This window comes from Delphinapterus leucas, chromosome 3 (genome assembly GCF_059928025.1).
Source record: "Delphinapterus leucas isolate spDelLeu-1000000601 "Yukka" chromosome 3, BTC_Dleu_Yukka2, whole genome shotgun sequence".
NCBI lineage: Eukaryota > Metazoa > Chordata > Mammalia > Artiodactyla > Monodontidae > Delphinapterus > Delphinapterus leucas.
The window spans coordinates 92,702,541-92,718,078 of NC_143131.1; the positions used below are offsets into that span (position 1 = coordinate 92,702,541).

The following is a 15,538-nucleotide window of genomic DNA, read 5'->3' on the forward strand; positions in this document are numbered from 1 at the left end:
ATCACCCCAGGTGAACATCATATGCTGTCAGAGTTGAGTACCACTAGCACAGAAGGCTTAAATTACTAGCTTGAAGGGTACAGAGCCTCTCATATATACTAGAAGATATTTTAAGACCTTATGATATGGGGACTTCCCTGGCAGTCGGGTGGTTGGGACTTCGCCTTCCAGTGCAGGGGGTGTGGGCTCAATCCCTGGTCAGGGAGCTGGAATCCCACATGCCTCGAGGCCAAAAAAACAAAACATAACACAGAAGCAATATTGGAACAAATTCAATAAAGACTTTAAAAATGGTCCACATCAAAAAAATCTTAAAAAAAAAAACCCTAATGATATCAACTTGTTTTGTTTTCATTTGTGATTATAAATTGGGGTATGCAAAAAGCAAAGAAGAAATGGGGTTGAAGGTCCTCATTAACTTCTCTCCCCACCTCTTTTACCTCAAATCTAACATTTTATTTACCCACTTATTTAACAGCTATTTGTATGCCAGGTGTTAGGGATTCAAAGATGAACAAAGAATGAACCCTCTCCTCTAAGAATTTACAGTCTAGTACAGGAGTTTGCAACTTCTTTTAAATAAAAGGCCATATAGTAAAGATTTTTGGTTTTATGGGCCATATACTCTGTCACAAGTATTCAACTCAACTGTTGTAGTGAGAAAGTAACCATAGACAAATGGGTATGCCGAGTTTCAATAAACTTGACTTACAAAAGCAGGCAATGGTCTGGATTTGGTTGTAGGTTTTAGTTACCAGTCTCTGGTCTGGTAGAAGAGAGAAAAAAATAAATCAGTAATTACTGTACAGTGGGGTAAGTGATCAAAGCAAGCACAGGTGACTTAGTAACACAGGGAAGGGGCATCAAATTAAACTGGGAGTTACCTGAGATGTTTAGGGAAGATTTCTGAAGGAGATGCTATTCAAGTGAATTACAAGCATGGGCTGGCGTTTGGAGAAAGGTAAAGAGAGGATTTTCCAAGCAGAGGGCTAAATATATACAAAGTATGGGCATGTAAAACAACAATGCCTCTTATGGAACCTAAAAGAAATTCAGTGGGCTAGGATGCAGGTTGCCTACTTTAGCAGGAGAGTGAGGCTAGAAAGATAGGGCCTTAGCTATGAAGTGAGAAACATGGGTATGAAGCTGAAAGTCTTGAGGGGCACAAAGAAAGGATTTTAAGCAGGTAAAAATAACATGTCGCCTACCAGTTGAAAAGAGGGAGAGCCAGTAGGAGACCATTATAGTAATTCAAGTGGAAAACGATGAGGGTGATAAGAATGATCAGGATGGGATGGATATGAGAGCCATTTAGAACAACAGACACTATTTTGGGTGACTGATTGCAGGGGGAATAAATGAGAAGGAAGCAACTTAGAAAATTTCTAGACTTCTGCTGTGGGTGACCAGTGGTGTAATTTATGTAGAGAGGAGGAGTCAACTTGTAAAGGGATACAAAATGATGAATTCAGTTTAGGACTCTGAGTTCAAGATAAATGTATGACACTGAAGTGTAGCTATATAGTCAAAATGGATTACTACTTAACTGGAGAGGGAGATTTGGAAGTCAATGTTCCTAGTGATAGATAAAGCCATAAATTTAGATTAGATCAGCTATAGAGAGTGTATAAAGTGGGAAAATAGAAAGGACAAGGCCTTGGGTAACATGGATATTTAAGGACAAGAACTCTGAAGGAGTAGTCATGTAGAGGTGGGAAACTAGAAGACAGGGCTGTTACACAGGCTAATAAAGGAAGGAGATTCAAGGAAAAGGCAGACGTCAGTACTGAGTGCTGAAGAGAAGGAAAGAAATGTGTCTCTGGGAATGTGTGGTACAAATGCCTTCACAGAAAAGAAAGTGAGACCGTAGAGATGGGGAATTTGATTCTGCTCTCCAGAAAAGTATGTAAAACAAGTGGGGGTAGCTGAAACACTGCTGGTGGGGCTAAAAATTGGTGGATGTTTCTCAAGGGATGTTTGAAAAACTGTATTGAGAGATTAGACTGTTTAACAATGAGTAATTCTACTTTTAGAAAATCATACCAGGAGAATAATCAGGTGCTCTATAGCCTGTAAGGATGAACAATGTCATTTTGGATCATCTAATTTGATCAACTCCGCGAGACATGTCCTACAAGTGCTTACTGATATGAATGACATTGCTCATTTTAAATGTTTTATCCTTCAACTGTGACCTCAGGCCAAATTTGTTTTAAGTTGCCTTTCATGCATTAGATTTTTTTTTATTAAGACAGATATTGAAAACTACAAAGTGTATAGTAAACACACATGTATCCATACCCAGATTGAAAAGATGTAGACATTGTGTCATATTTGCCTATGATTTTTTAATATAACATTGTAAATGCATGTTAAAAACCCTTTATCCCCTCCCCAATTCTATTCCCCTCTCTCCCTCACCACTTTATGGTTGATGTTTTTGCTTCCTGACTTTGTTTTTATTATTCATATATAATTTATAGTGGTTTTTGGTATATTTTTAAACTTTAGATAAAAACTGTCCTGTCGTTCATGTTATTGAGGTTTTTACTCACTGCTGTTTTTGAGATTTATTAATTATGATATATTACAAATGTATTTCCTCTGAAAACTCTGATCATATTTCATTAGCTGACGATTCCTCAATTTACGTATCCACTAGCTCAGGCCCTGGCACACAGTAAGCATCCGATGCATGTTCGCTGTTCTTATTAGCATGATTATTAATACTAACCTTTTTCCAAAGCTTTGCTCTTACAGATATTGTGCATGTCTCCTTCCATCCTTGCATAAGTTTCTTTAACATATATAACTAAAAGTGATATTTCTGGTTGAAGGGTGTGCATTTTTTTTAGATGTTGCCAAAATTCATTCTAAAGAAGTGGTACCAGTTTTTGTTTTCCACCAACACCGCATGAAAGTTTCTGCTTCTTTGTCAACATTTGGTATTGTCAGACTAACATTTTTGCCAATCCGATACCTATTAAAATGGTATCCCATTGTTTGCTTGAATTTGCATTTTCCTTATGTTTATCGAGGTTGAGAATATTTCCACATCTTTGCCATTTTTTGTTAATTTTCTGTTCTTATCATTTACCCATTTTTCAACTGGGTTGTTATCTTTTTCTTATTACATTGTAGGAATTTGTTGTATATTTAAATACTAATCTTTTGTCTGTTATAGCTCAGATTAAATTAATGACTTATTTGATCTTTTAAACCTGAAAACATTACTTTTATCAAAATAATTCATGCACATGGTAAAATAAAATAAAATGGTACAGAAGGGCACTTGACAAAACACAAGTCTCCTGCGCCATTCACCTCTCAATGCCCAAGCTCACTCCCCAGGTACAGTTTTTTACCACTTGTGCTTTTAGTTCTCTTGATGATTTTTTTCCATAATGTGCTTATACCACTGTGTAAGTATCCTGATTTATCACCATTGAACATCTATTTATTCCATGCTCTGAAAGGTAAGGTAGCCCCACTGTTGGCAGCCCCAATTCTCATTCTCATCATGCAGCATACTGGCCAGCTTCTCCCATCTCTTTACTATCTTTCTGAATTCTGTTGAAGTCCTTCAGATGGATCAACTATTCTCCTTTTAACGATAAGTTTATTTGCTTATTTAGTTGTTTGTTTTGGTCTTCACTTTAGACCAGATAAACTCAGAAGCAATCGTGAAAGGCAAATGCATTTGCTCCCTCCAACAATTATACTCAGAAATTACCAGCTGTAGCCCAGAAGCCTGTTTTTTAATGACTTATTTATGATTTTTCACACTTTGAATATTTATGGAACTGAAATTAGAGTCCCCTAAATTACATTTTTGTGTGACTCAAATTGAACAGTTAGAGAGGCAAAATGAACTTATAGACTTGTTTTGAGTTCTTTCATAAGCAGCTATTTCTGGCATACCTGTTAGTTCCAAAGGTGTCTGTTCGTTGAGAGCTGTGAACAGAAGCATCTAACCCTTCCTCAGAGTAACAATTGCTTTCACATAGCCCTCATTCCAACTGGGTTTGGGGTTTAGTATCATTGTGGGGAAGAATAGTGTTTTTCTCTGCATCTGAGCTTGAGAGACCTAAGCCCATCTTTCCCGTTATCTATTCCTGATGTTAGGCTGTGAATTTCCCTGAATGATGAATAGCTTCATTGAATTTTCACTTCCTACTCAATTTCTTTACAAGTTAAAAGAAAAAGAATAGCCAAGAGACCAAAAGGCTTCTACATACAGAAAGTAATAGCTATGCTTTGTAAAACCATGCAGTTTTGAGCTAGAAGCATTGATCCTCAGTGCTGCCTGGTGATTGGTGTCCTCTGCAGAGCCAAATATTACCTTATTTGACCAGTTCCTCTGCTAAAGCAGAATCTATTCCTCATGGCTATATCCTCTGAAGATAAGACATGCATATATGAATATGAATAAATATGAAACACCTTCTAGAGCAGTTGTAGCAATGATGAAAGGAAAATTTTCTTTGGAGGAAATTTATTTATTTAGAGGAAACTTAGAGAAAAAATATTTACCATAATTTTGTGAAATTAGTTAAAATGTTCACTATGGTTATTGCTGGGTAGAAAGGTAGCATGTAATTTGTATTTTCTTCTTACTTGTCTACATTTTCTAAGATGAATGGGTGTATTTTCTGGAATAATATACAAAAGTTTGTTGGTTTTTATTTTAAAGGCAGTACTTTATATGATGATGTTACTACTACTGAAATAGTTCTCCACTGGACTATAATAGTTTTGGACAACCGCTGCTCATTATGTCTTCCTCTGAGAAATGTTCCTGGCCTAGTGCGGAGAAACTGTTATGTTGCTCTGTCACTAAGGCTACAAGGTTGTTGTTTGTTTTTACGGTGCCCATTGGTCATTCATACTCACTGGGCATCCCATGTGCTGCTGCCTTCTGTGGGAAGATACAAAGACAGGTATTGTGGGAAGATATCAGATGAAGTGGGGAACCCCTTCAAAAGAATGATCATGTTTAACTTCTGAGAGTTTACAAATCCACCTATCAAAACAAATGTGATGGAGTTCTGTTGTGTACAGGGTGATGTGCTGGGTGCTGCACGGCTCTTAAGGGAGATTGATGCATGGCCACTGGCTTCCAGGAGCCTGTGGTCAGGTTGGGAAGATAAGACTTGAGTGTGTGAAAATATTTTTTTTTTTTTGTGGTATGCGGGCCCCCCACTGTTATGGCCTCTCCCGTTGCGGAGCACAGGCTCCGGATGCGCAGGCTCAGCAGCCATGGCTCACAAGCCTAGCCGCTCCGCGGCGTGTGGGATCCTCCCAGACCGGGACATGAACCTCTGTCCCCTGCATCGGCAGGCGGACTCTCAACCACTGCACCACCAGGGAAGCCCTGAAAATAATTTTTTAAAAAAGAGAAAGAGAAATGAAAGTTTAGTAAAACAACCTAAAAGTTGTCCCATGGCTGTATATAGTCACTGAATGAATGGTACAGGTGCTAAATGCTGGAAGAAGGAAGAGACCACTTGTAGCCTTGAGTGGGCGACAAGGCCAGCATGAAGCTGGAAGGATTTGAGCTGAAAGTGGAAACTACAAGGCATCATAAGGCATATGTTCATGAATCCTAGAACGTAGTTATTTCTGCCTCATTCCACTGGTCAAAGCAAGTCACAAGGCCAGCCCAGATTCAAGGTCAGGGAAATAGCCTCCATCTGTTGATGGGAGGAAAGGCAAAGACATAATGCAAAGGGGCGTAGTCACAGGAGCGTGTAATTCATTGCGAGCTGTTTGAAACAGCCCTAGCACGATGGCTGATAGTGAAACTGTGATCAAGTTCTCTGGGCTTGCTCTTATATGTAAAGGAGAGCTTTGGGAATTTTTTTTTGTTTTTTGGCTGTGTCACTCAGCTTGCTTACGGGATCTTAGTTTCCGTAGTAAAAGCACAGAGTCCTAACCACTGGACCGCCAGGGAACTCCCTGGAATTTTTTTTTCTCTCTCTTGTAACTGTTTTCTCATGTTGATATCAAAATGTAATATTATTCTCATCCGTATTTAACATAGTCGGGGAGCACATATATAGATATATGTAGTCTTTCTGGTTTAAGATAAAAGTACTGTTCTTTAATGACTGTTGATCATCAAGCTGTTCCTATTATTGCTGTCCTTATTTGTGTTCAGAGGCCAAAGTTTAAGTATCATTGACATCCAAGGCGGTGTTTGGTAGAATGGAAAGGGCAAGAGCTTTGGAATCAGACTGATTTGGTTTAGATTCCTGGCTCTGCCACATATTAGCTCTGGGACTCTTTCAGCCTTCACATCTTCCTCTATAAAATGGGGATAGTAGCATTTCGCCCTGCAGGTTTGTTAGTTGTTCTTGCTAGTTCTGTGTTTCTATACTGAGAAACTTTAGCTTTCACTTAGTTTTTAGAAACTAGCACCGCTGTTTAAAGATTACTGTCTGACTTAATTTAGTAGGACGTACTGTATTTTGTTTTTGACCTTTTATGAGAGTCTCTCAGTGACCCACACCTTTTTTTTTTTTTTTTTGCGATACGTGGGGCTCTCACTGCTGTGGCCTCTCCCGTTGCGGAGCACAGGCTCCGGACACACGGGCTCAGTGACCATGGCTCACGGGCCCAGCCGCTCCGCAGCATGTGGGATCTTCCTGGACCGGGGCACGAACCCGTGTCCCCTGCATCGGCAGGCGGACTCTCAACCACTGCACCACCAGGGAAGCCCAGTGACCTACACTTTTTAAATAAAGATGCAAAATTATGCATTCTCCTCTGAGTTGACATTTGACATTTCTAGAACACAAATCCTTTTTTGAGCTACTTTTTGTGGAATGGGGCTTCTCAAGCTTGGACAGGCTTGGGTTTCTCACCAGGGCGCCCAAGTGTAAGTGGGCCACAGGCAGGGAGGAAGGTGAGCCTCTGCAGATAGATTGCTCCACTTAGTGAAGGAGTCAGTTCAGTTCAATAAGCACTATTTTCCCCTGAGCAGTTTGTGCTTAATTACTAAAGACTTAATCGTGAAACTGGGGCATTGTTAAAGATTTATGATCAATAATTATAAAATAATCATAATAATGGCTACTATTTATTGAGTACTTAGTATGTGCCAGGAACTGTGTTAAGTGCTTTACATGCATCATCTCCTTTATCCTCAAAACAACCCTAAGAGATAGGTGCTATTATTATCCTCATTTTTAAAACCTATAAAATGACATAGCAATTTATGAAAGTAGTATAGTACATTCTAGAAAGTTACAAATACAATAGGCAAAAATAAGAAAATGAAAACACCATATTCCTACTATTCAGAAAATATTAGTGTTAACATCTTATTATGTGAACTTCTGAAATTTAGAAAACTTATCTCCCACCAAGCCTAATTTTTAAGATTATTGTCTAAAAACATGATAAAGAAATTCTTTTTTTAGATGTAGAACCTGAACATTGGCCCTTTCTTTTTGTTTGCATTCCTGTTTTACTGTTATGTAAGCAGTACCTAAACAGTACTGCATTCCTGTTTTACAGGAATCATAATCATTCCTGTCTGGGATGAATCCAGCTGGATATCAGACAGGTTGTATTCAGCAAAGGGTAAAAAAATAAACATATGAATAGATCAAAAAATTATTCCAATGTATCAGTTAGCTATTGCTGGGGAACAATCACAAAATCTCATTGGCATAAACAATAAGAATTTATTCTTGATTACATACCTTTGGGTCAGCTGCAGTGATTCTTATGCTACACGTCTGCAGATCAGCTGAAGTGGCTCATTTGGGGGTCCAGGCTAGAGGGTTAATAGCTATCATGGTTTGTTCTTCTCATAATAATGGCAGAAGCAAAAGGGGACAAGCCCAGTAGGGGATTAACTAGATAAACACATACATCCCAGAGGCTAAGTTAGATGTCAAGCCTGAAGTTAAAACGATGGGAAAGATCATACCTACCATGAGTGTCCCTGGCCCCAAGGCCAAGGCAAGGGTATAGATGTATAACAGTTCTACAGAGAAATGAAAAATTAGGACTAATTTAATCTACCATACTTCCTTCCATATGTGTATATTTATTTATCTACCCATCCATCTATCTTACAAATAAAAGCATAAATATATACACATAAGCATTATATACTATACATATATACACAGACATACAAACAAGATAAACTAAAACTTGTAGCTGTGTGTCAAAATTCTTTATGAAACACGAAAATGGATGGCATATGGAAGCAAGGTGATCAACTAAAGAAGCTAATGTAATGGACCTGGTATAAACTGAGAAGGTTTTGGAGAATGTTATGTGTATTGAAAAACATAATAAAGAGTAAATATAGAAGCATTTCAGGGACAGGACCAACAGAAATTTGATGAGAGATTGGATACTAGGGACGAGGATGGGGGGAATTAGGCTTAAAATGGAGTGAATGAGAAGATATTAAAAATATCTACAATTCTGTGAGCCTAGGGAACTTGGGGAATCATACTAGCATGGACCAGAAGGAATTTGTGAAGGGTGACTGGAGAAGGGTTGGTCTTTTCATGGTTAGGTTTCAGGTATCAGCAAACATCAAATTGGTCATGGTCTCCAGATGACTGGGTTTGGTGGTGTGTTGAGACTGGAGCACTACCTAGCTGTTCTTGTGACCATGGCCCAGTTCCTAATATCTCTTCCAGCTCTTAAATTCATAATCCTTTTACCTTTATTGAGACTTAGAATGGGAGCAATCTGAACAAAGTATTTTCCCAAAGAGTTTAGAAAGAGAGAAAAGAACAAGATTTATATGTGCAGGGTCAGATGATGTCCTCCAGATAAATGTTCTTGGCCAGCATAGTGGTGTTGTTCTTGTTTCTTTTTTATTCTTTTTCTTTCTCTTTCTTTAACTTGAGAACCTGTAGGCTGAATATACTTCTCTGGTCCAGCCACAGACTCCAGAAACCCCTCTTGTCTTAAATCCACCTACTTCACACGTTTACATTAAGTCCTAGACCTGGAAGACTTTTGGGATTTTGATCCCTGCCCTAAGGCTTAGGGTTTACTAATTGCTGATGAGAAGGTGGAAAATACTCAAAGAAAATCAGGAAAAACCAGAGGTAGGCGAGCACTGAGTCATGAAAGTTGAAATTAAATAACATTTTAAAGAAGTACTAAAATTAGCTGATTGGTCCAGAAAGCTGAAAAGTCAAGCTTGTTAAAATCTTTGTTGTTCCTTTACAATTTGATGAGATTTTCAACTCTGCCAAGAGTGGAAACAATATCTTTTCTATGTTCTGAAACTTTATCTTACAGTTAGGTAACAATGCTACCCTCTACAGGTGCTTTGTCAATTTCAAAAGAAAGAAAAGGAGGAAAAGGCATGGACACGGAAGAAAAAAAGAGAACAAAGGATTTAAAGTTGCCTCACTGTTCCAAATAATAATAGAGTTCTTGTCTAGAATAACCCAGGTGGAACAGATCTTTTTGCACACTTAGCACTTTTCCAGAAGCAATGAGAAATGTGGAAATAGGTTTCCTACGTGTGGATGTATTCAAGAAATACTCTTTTTTTTTCATTAACTATTTTCTCTAGCTTAAATGTCTCTCCTAACAAGCCCTTTTTCTGTTCAATCCCTTCTGTAGAAATGACTTGTTGATGGTCTGTCGCCAGTTGAATATGGAAGAGTCTGTGGCTGAGATCATGAACCAACTGGGCGCTGATGAAAATGGGAAGATTTCCTTTCAGGATTTTACAAGGTGCCGCATGCAGCTCGTCAGAGAAATTAGGAAGGAGGAAGTAGGCCTTTCTGAGAAGTCAGACAATTCCTGTAAAAAGAAGCTGAGGGACAGAATTGCTTCCTGGCCCACGAGCAGTGACAACAGTTTGGGTAGGTACAACCCCGTGACAGTTCATAATGCACCCCTGTCCCCACTTCGTGACCTTCGTGAGACTGGCCTGCCCAGCCTGATGCCTGCTTGTCCCCAGGCTGTCCTCTGGACCACACTTGCTCTGGGTGAGCGCTTGCTAATCCCCCAGTTCTGTCCTGTGGCTTCCCAGTTCCTGGTTTACTGCTTTCTTTATTTTAGTTCTTCCATTTCCCAAGTGGAATAGTGCACTCAAATAGCTACTGGGGAGGAAGGGCAAACTGGATGGGAAAGGTGGTAATTGAATCAGCAGACCTCAGAAACTCTTTAGGGACTTCTTCAAAGCTTGGTTGAGATCGGCACAGTGAGGTTTTTAACCATTTCTTTTTTATTTAATGTGTAAAAATGTTTCTACAAACTGTTTTCCTGTTCCTAAGTATTATTGTTTCCTACTAATGCAAGGTAAGCAACTAGAAAGAAAATTCTGAAAAATGTTGATAATTACTGAAGCTGAGTGATGGGAACATGGGGTTTATTGTACATGTTTTTGAGAACTCAAATATACATATTTTTAGTATGTTTATAAAAAGTTTAAAAGAAAAAATGCATCTTAAAGGGATAGCCTAAACCAAGGGATACAGGAAGTATCTGAATTTTCTGCCTATACTTTAGGGAACTTTTTTTCCTTGGAAATGTCTCCTGGATCTCCCTCTCTGTTTCTTTCTCCGCTCGGTAGATCTAGTGGCAAGAAGTGAAGCTCCATGTTAATTGTCCATCATTTGTTAAATACATACTAATTAGCTTGGATGATTCTGTACTGCCCCACAGAACACACACACACACACACACACACACACACACACACACAGACATGCACACCCTGAATGGTGTTCTGGGCAGTGGAATAATTGGGAGCATTATTATTGAGTAATTGAAATAATAAAAATGCCCTCCTATCCCCTATGCCTTGCTATCTTAATGGATTCCATTTTAGCTGCAAATTAGGTATCTGGTAATTCATATGCTCTTAGTGCAATATGTAGAAATATTTAATTTTTGAACTAACATTTTTCTGAGTATTAGTGTATGTTCATTATAGAAAAATAAGGAAAAAAAGGCAAGCAGAAGAAAACAAAAACCATCCTTAATATCTTACTTCCCAGAAATAACAACTACTGTTTACATTTCTCCCTCTCTTTCTCATGTGGTGTGTGTATGTATGATTTAATTGTTTCTCACATATTTTTTCACATACTTTCCATATAATTTTGTATCCTGCAGTTTTTCCTCTGCATTTTCCTCATGCTTTTAAATAGCAGTAGAAAACATGATTTGTAATGGTTGCATCATGTAAAATGGACACTAAGAATTGGTTTATTAAATGAAAGGATGAGTAGAATTCTTTTTGCTAAGCTGTATTTTCTAATTTTTCTGCCAAGAACTTGGACTTCTTCTATAAGTACATAAGCACACACATATATTTGAAGGGTTAAGTAAACTGTGGAATGTCTCAATAATTGAATACCATATAGCCATTAAAGTAGTATATAAATGTGTATCAAATGTGTTTACAGAAGGAATACTTGTATGAAAAAAATTATACTAACTGTTGAAAATTGTATTTTAATGTGTGGTGTTTATAAAATATCTTGAAAGGAATGGTTTTGATGGAATTGCTGCCCACATCTAATTGGTTTGACCGTCTCATAAGATTGCCCCAACTAAAGAAAGAGTTGAAAAACAATTCCTTTTTATCCTTTTCTATAACCACATACTCTTAGAGAAAGAAGAGGTGAGAGGAGGTGAATCGTAAAACGTATCATGAACTGAGGAAATGCCAGCACACATAAGACCATTTACCAATTTATCCTGGTAGTTAAGGCTTCAGAGGCAGCTTATGTGAGTGGGAATCCTGGTTCTGTCACTTACTGCCTACACAGCACTAGAGAAGTTACTTAATCTCTCTGTATCTCAGTTTCCTCATTAAGTATTACATGAGAACAATTATTGTTATTTGGAGGAATAAAGAAGCTAATATAGGGCTTCCCTGGTGACGCAGTGGTTAAGAATCCGCCTGCCAATGCAGGGGACACGGGTTCGAGCCCTGGTCCGGGAAGATACCACGCGCCGCAGAGCAACTAAGCCCGTGCGCCACAGCTATTGAGCCTGCGCTCTAGACCCCGTGAGCCACAACCACTGAGCCTGAGTGCCACAAATACTGAAGCCTGCGCGCCTGGAGCCCGTGTTCCACAACAAGAGAAGCCACCGCAATGGGAAGCCCACGCGCCGCAAAGAAGAGTAGCCCCTGGTCGTCGCAAATAGAGAAAGCCTGTGCACAGCAACAAAGACCCAACACAGCCAAAAATAAAGAAAATAAAAATTTTTTTTAAATTTTTAAAAAGAAGCTAATATATGGAAAGCACATGAAACGACGCCTAGCATAGCAAGATAAGCTATAAGCCCTAGATGCAAGTTAAGTTAATATTGTTATTATTATTACCACTCAGTTTTATTTCCTGGAGATTGTCACAATTACACTCATGTTGGAAAACAACTTCCTGTTCAGTCTAATGTGAATCAAATACATTTAAAAATCTATAATAATTAAACAAAGCTTTATGTGTTCAATCAGTCCCTCTCTTTTCTACATCATCAATCTTTCCTTCTGATTCTGTATAGATAAACTCTAGTATCTCACATCTTGAGGTCAGGAGAAACCTTTTCTTGACTGCATGTGCCGTCTAACTATTGCCCCACTTCTCTGCTCCTCTTAACAGTTAAACTTTTGGAGGAGCCTGTCTACACTGAATGCTTATCTGTCCTTACCTCTCATTCTTCCTTCAGCCCACTCTTCCCAGCTCCAGTCATCAGCACTCCACTGACCCTGCTCTTACTGCTTTCACATTGTCCGACCCAGTGGTTCCTCCTCTGTCCTCATCTAGATCTTTGGCATTGGCTCAGCTGACTACTCCTTCATTCAGCTGCAGTTTATTTTCCTGGACTTCTCAACACGACATTCTCCTGGGTTTCTGCATACTGTTTTGACTTCCCTCTCTCTCTGTCTCTCTCTCCCTCCCCCTCTCTTTCTTTTTTTTTAACCCCTCTTCTCCTGGACCACTTCCAAATTTTGAGGTGCCTTGGAGTTACATTTTCTCCCTAGATGATCTCATGTGGTCTCATGATTTTAAATACTGTTTTTGTGCCAGTGACTCCCAAATGCATGTATCTAGCCCTGCCCTTTCCCTTGAGCTTCAGAATCAGGTAAAATTGACACATATTCCTGCATATCTTATAGACGACTCAACCTTAACATGGTCAAAAAGTTGTTTTTTTTTTTTTGCGGTACGCAGGCCTCTCACTGTTGTGGCCTCTCCCGTTGCGGAGCACAGGCTCCAGACGCTCAGGCTCAGCGGCCATGGCTCACAGGCCTAGCCACTCCGCAGCATGTGGGATCTTCACAGACCGGGGCACAAACCTGTGTCCCCTGCGTCGGCAGGCGGACTCTCAACCACTGCGCCACCAGGGAAGCCCCAAAAAGTATTTTTGATTCCCTTCCCTACCCTTCCTCCCAGGGTCGTTTCTGTCCCAGATATCCCCACCTAGGAAATATCACCATCCACTAGTTTGCTCAAGCCAGCAAGTCCCATTGCCTCTTTTGCCAGAGTACTTCCAGAATCTGTCCACTTCCTTGGCTTTCCTGCCACCACCCTTTTCTAACACCGTCATGTCTTGCCTTGGCTACTAAAAGAGCCTGTAACTGGCCTCCCTGATTCCTCGCTTGACTCCTTACATTTCATTCTTTACCCTGCAGTCAGAGTGGTCTTTTAACATTATGAAAACATGCTTAGGTCATTCCTGTGCCTACAGCGCTCCATGGCTTCCATATGAACTCAAATGAAGTCCAAATTCCTTACCGCAGTCTACCCCTTTCCCACCACTCTAAGTTGATCTCATAGCAATTCCCCTGACTTCTTTTGCAAGCTCCAGCCACACTGACCTTCCTGCTATTCCGCTAACTTAGCAAATTTAGCTGGCCGCCAACCTATGCCCTGGCTTTTTCCTCTCATCTAAAACACTCTTCTTTCTGACCTTCTCTTTCTGACGTTCTCTTTGCATGGCTGAGTCTTTCCTGTTATTCAGATTTCAGCTTAAATATTCCCTCTTTGGAGAGGCCTTTCTAAGCTAATGTAACCTCTCCTCATTTACTCCTTCACATGCCCGCCCTTATGCTTCATACCACTAATTCTTATCTGACATTATATTATATGCTCACTTGAACATTTATTTATCCATCTCCCCCAGTGCAATAAAAGTTCCGCTAGAGTACTGATGGCCTTGCTGGGGTCCTGCTATACCCCAGCACTTAGAACAGTGCCTGGCCCATGAGACATGCTCAATGCGTATTTGTTGAATGAATGAATGAGCAATGCACTGTGTTCATGCTCTTTTAGGGCTTCACAGAAGTGCAATGCATAGTTCCAGACACTAAGTAACTTACAGTTTAATTGTGGAGTCATAAGCACATGACAAATTAGGTAGCAGTAAGGTTTAAATAAGAGTCAGTGAAACTTTAAAGGCCACTGAATGGTGCAGAAGATAAGGTCCATAAGGAGATCTAAGAAATACCGTGAGCAGGAGTTTCAGGAAAGGGTTGAGATTTCACCTGTGACTGCATTGTGAAGAGAAGTAGAAAGAATGTTGTGCTGTTGTGAGAAAAGCCTGAGAAAAACTTAAGTTTAACAGTTAAGTGTCAGAAAGACTTTATTGTCAGCCCTAACATTTCACAGCACATCTCAGCAGGGAGTCGAGTTGACAGAAAAAGACCTGTCAAAACATTACAGGCTCTACTTGGAAGAGGAGTTTCGATAGATTCATTTTTCCCAAATGTTTTCCTCAGAACACTGATTTCAAGAGATGCTCATAAATATTATGTGAAGAAAGAATTTCTTCGACAAATACATTTGAAAACTTTGGGTTAAATTAGATGAAGAGTTTACTTCGAGACATCTCAGAGTCTTTAATGTGCTAATGTTTCCTGTGAATCTCCAGGAGAAGAATAAAATACATAGCATTCCCCACATTTAATTGACCTTAAACTTTTATTTACAAATCTTCTCTTTGACCTTTCTCAAATATACTTTGGGGAAAAATTAAGATATCTGATCAACTAAATCATAATAGATTTTTGTATCATTTTATGTCATTTTAGAAATAATATTCAAAATTTTTTGTCTTTCAGGCACCAGCTATATAAAATTTAATAGTTATAGCAATAATAAAAAAGGTTAAAAATTACCAATATTTACTATGCACAAGGCAATTTTCTAGGAACTAGTATTATATGCTAAAATGATAAATCCCCAGGTTCACCACTGAGTTGCTGTGGGACTTAGGCTACATTCCTGATTATTCTGAACTTCACTTCTCTTATCTCTAAAAGTAGAGTAAGGGCTTCACTGGTGGCGCAGTGGTTGGGAGTCCGCCTGCCGATGCAGGGGACACGGGTTCGTGCCCCGGTCCGGGAAGATCCCACATGCCGTGGATAGGCTAGGCCCGTGAGCCATGGCCGCTGAGCCTGCGCGTCCAGAGCCTGTGCTGCACAACAGGAGAGGCCACAACAGTGAGAGGCCCGCGTACTGCAAAAAAAAAAAAAAAAAAGTAGAGTAGTAATACCTGCATTATAGGGTATTTGGAAGGACTTAGT

General features: G+C 39.5%; 1 protein-coding gene across 2 annotated transcripts in view; it reads left to right on the forward strand.

Annotated features, from left to right (window-relative positions):
* MCC (MCC regulator of Wnt signaling pathway) overlaps positions 1-15,538 on the forward strand; it is a 432,845-nt gene that overhangs the window by 66,535 nt on the left and 350,772 nt on the right. For both annotated transcript variants that reach the window (XM_022591311.3, XM_089908423.1), the window contains exon 2: positions 9,613-9,857. In XM_022591311.3, coding sequence (XP_022447019.2) covers positions 9,613-9,857 — 245 coding nt within the window. The remainder of the gene's footprint in view (positions 1-9,612; positions 9,858-15,538) is intronic.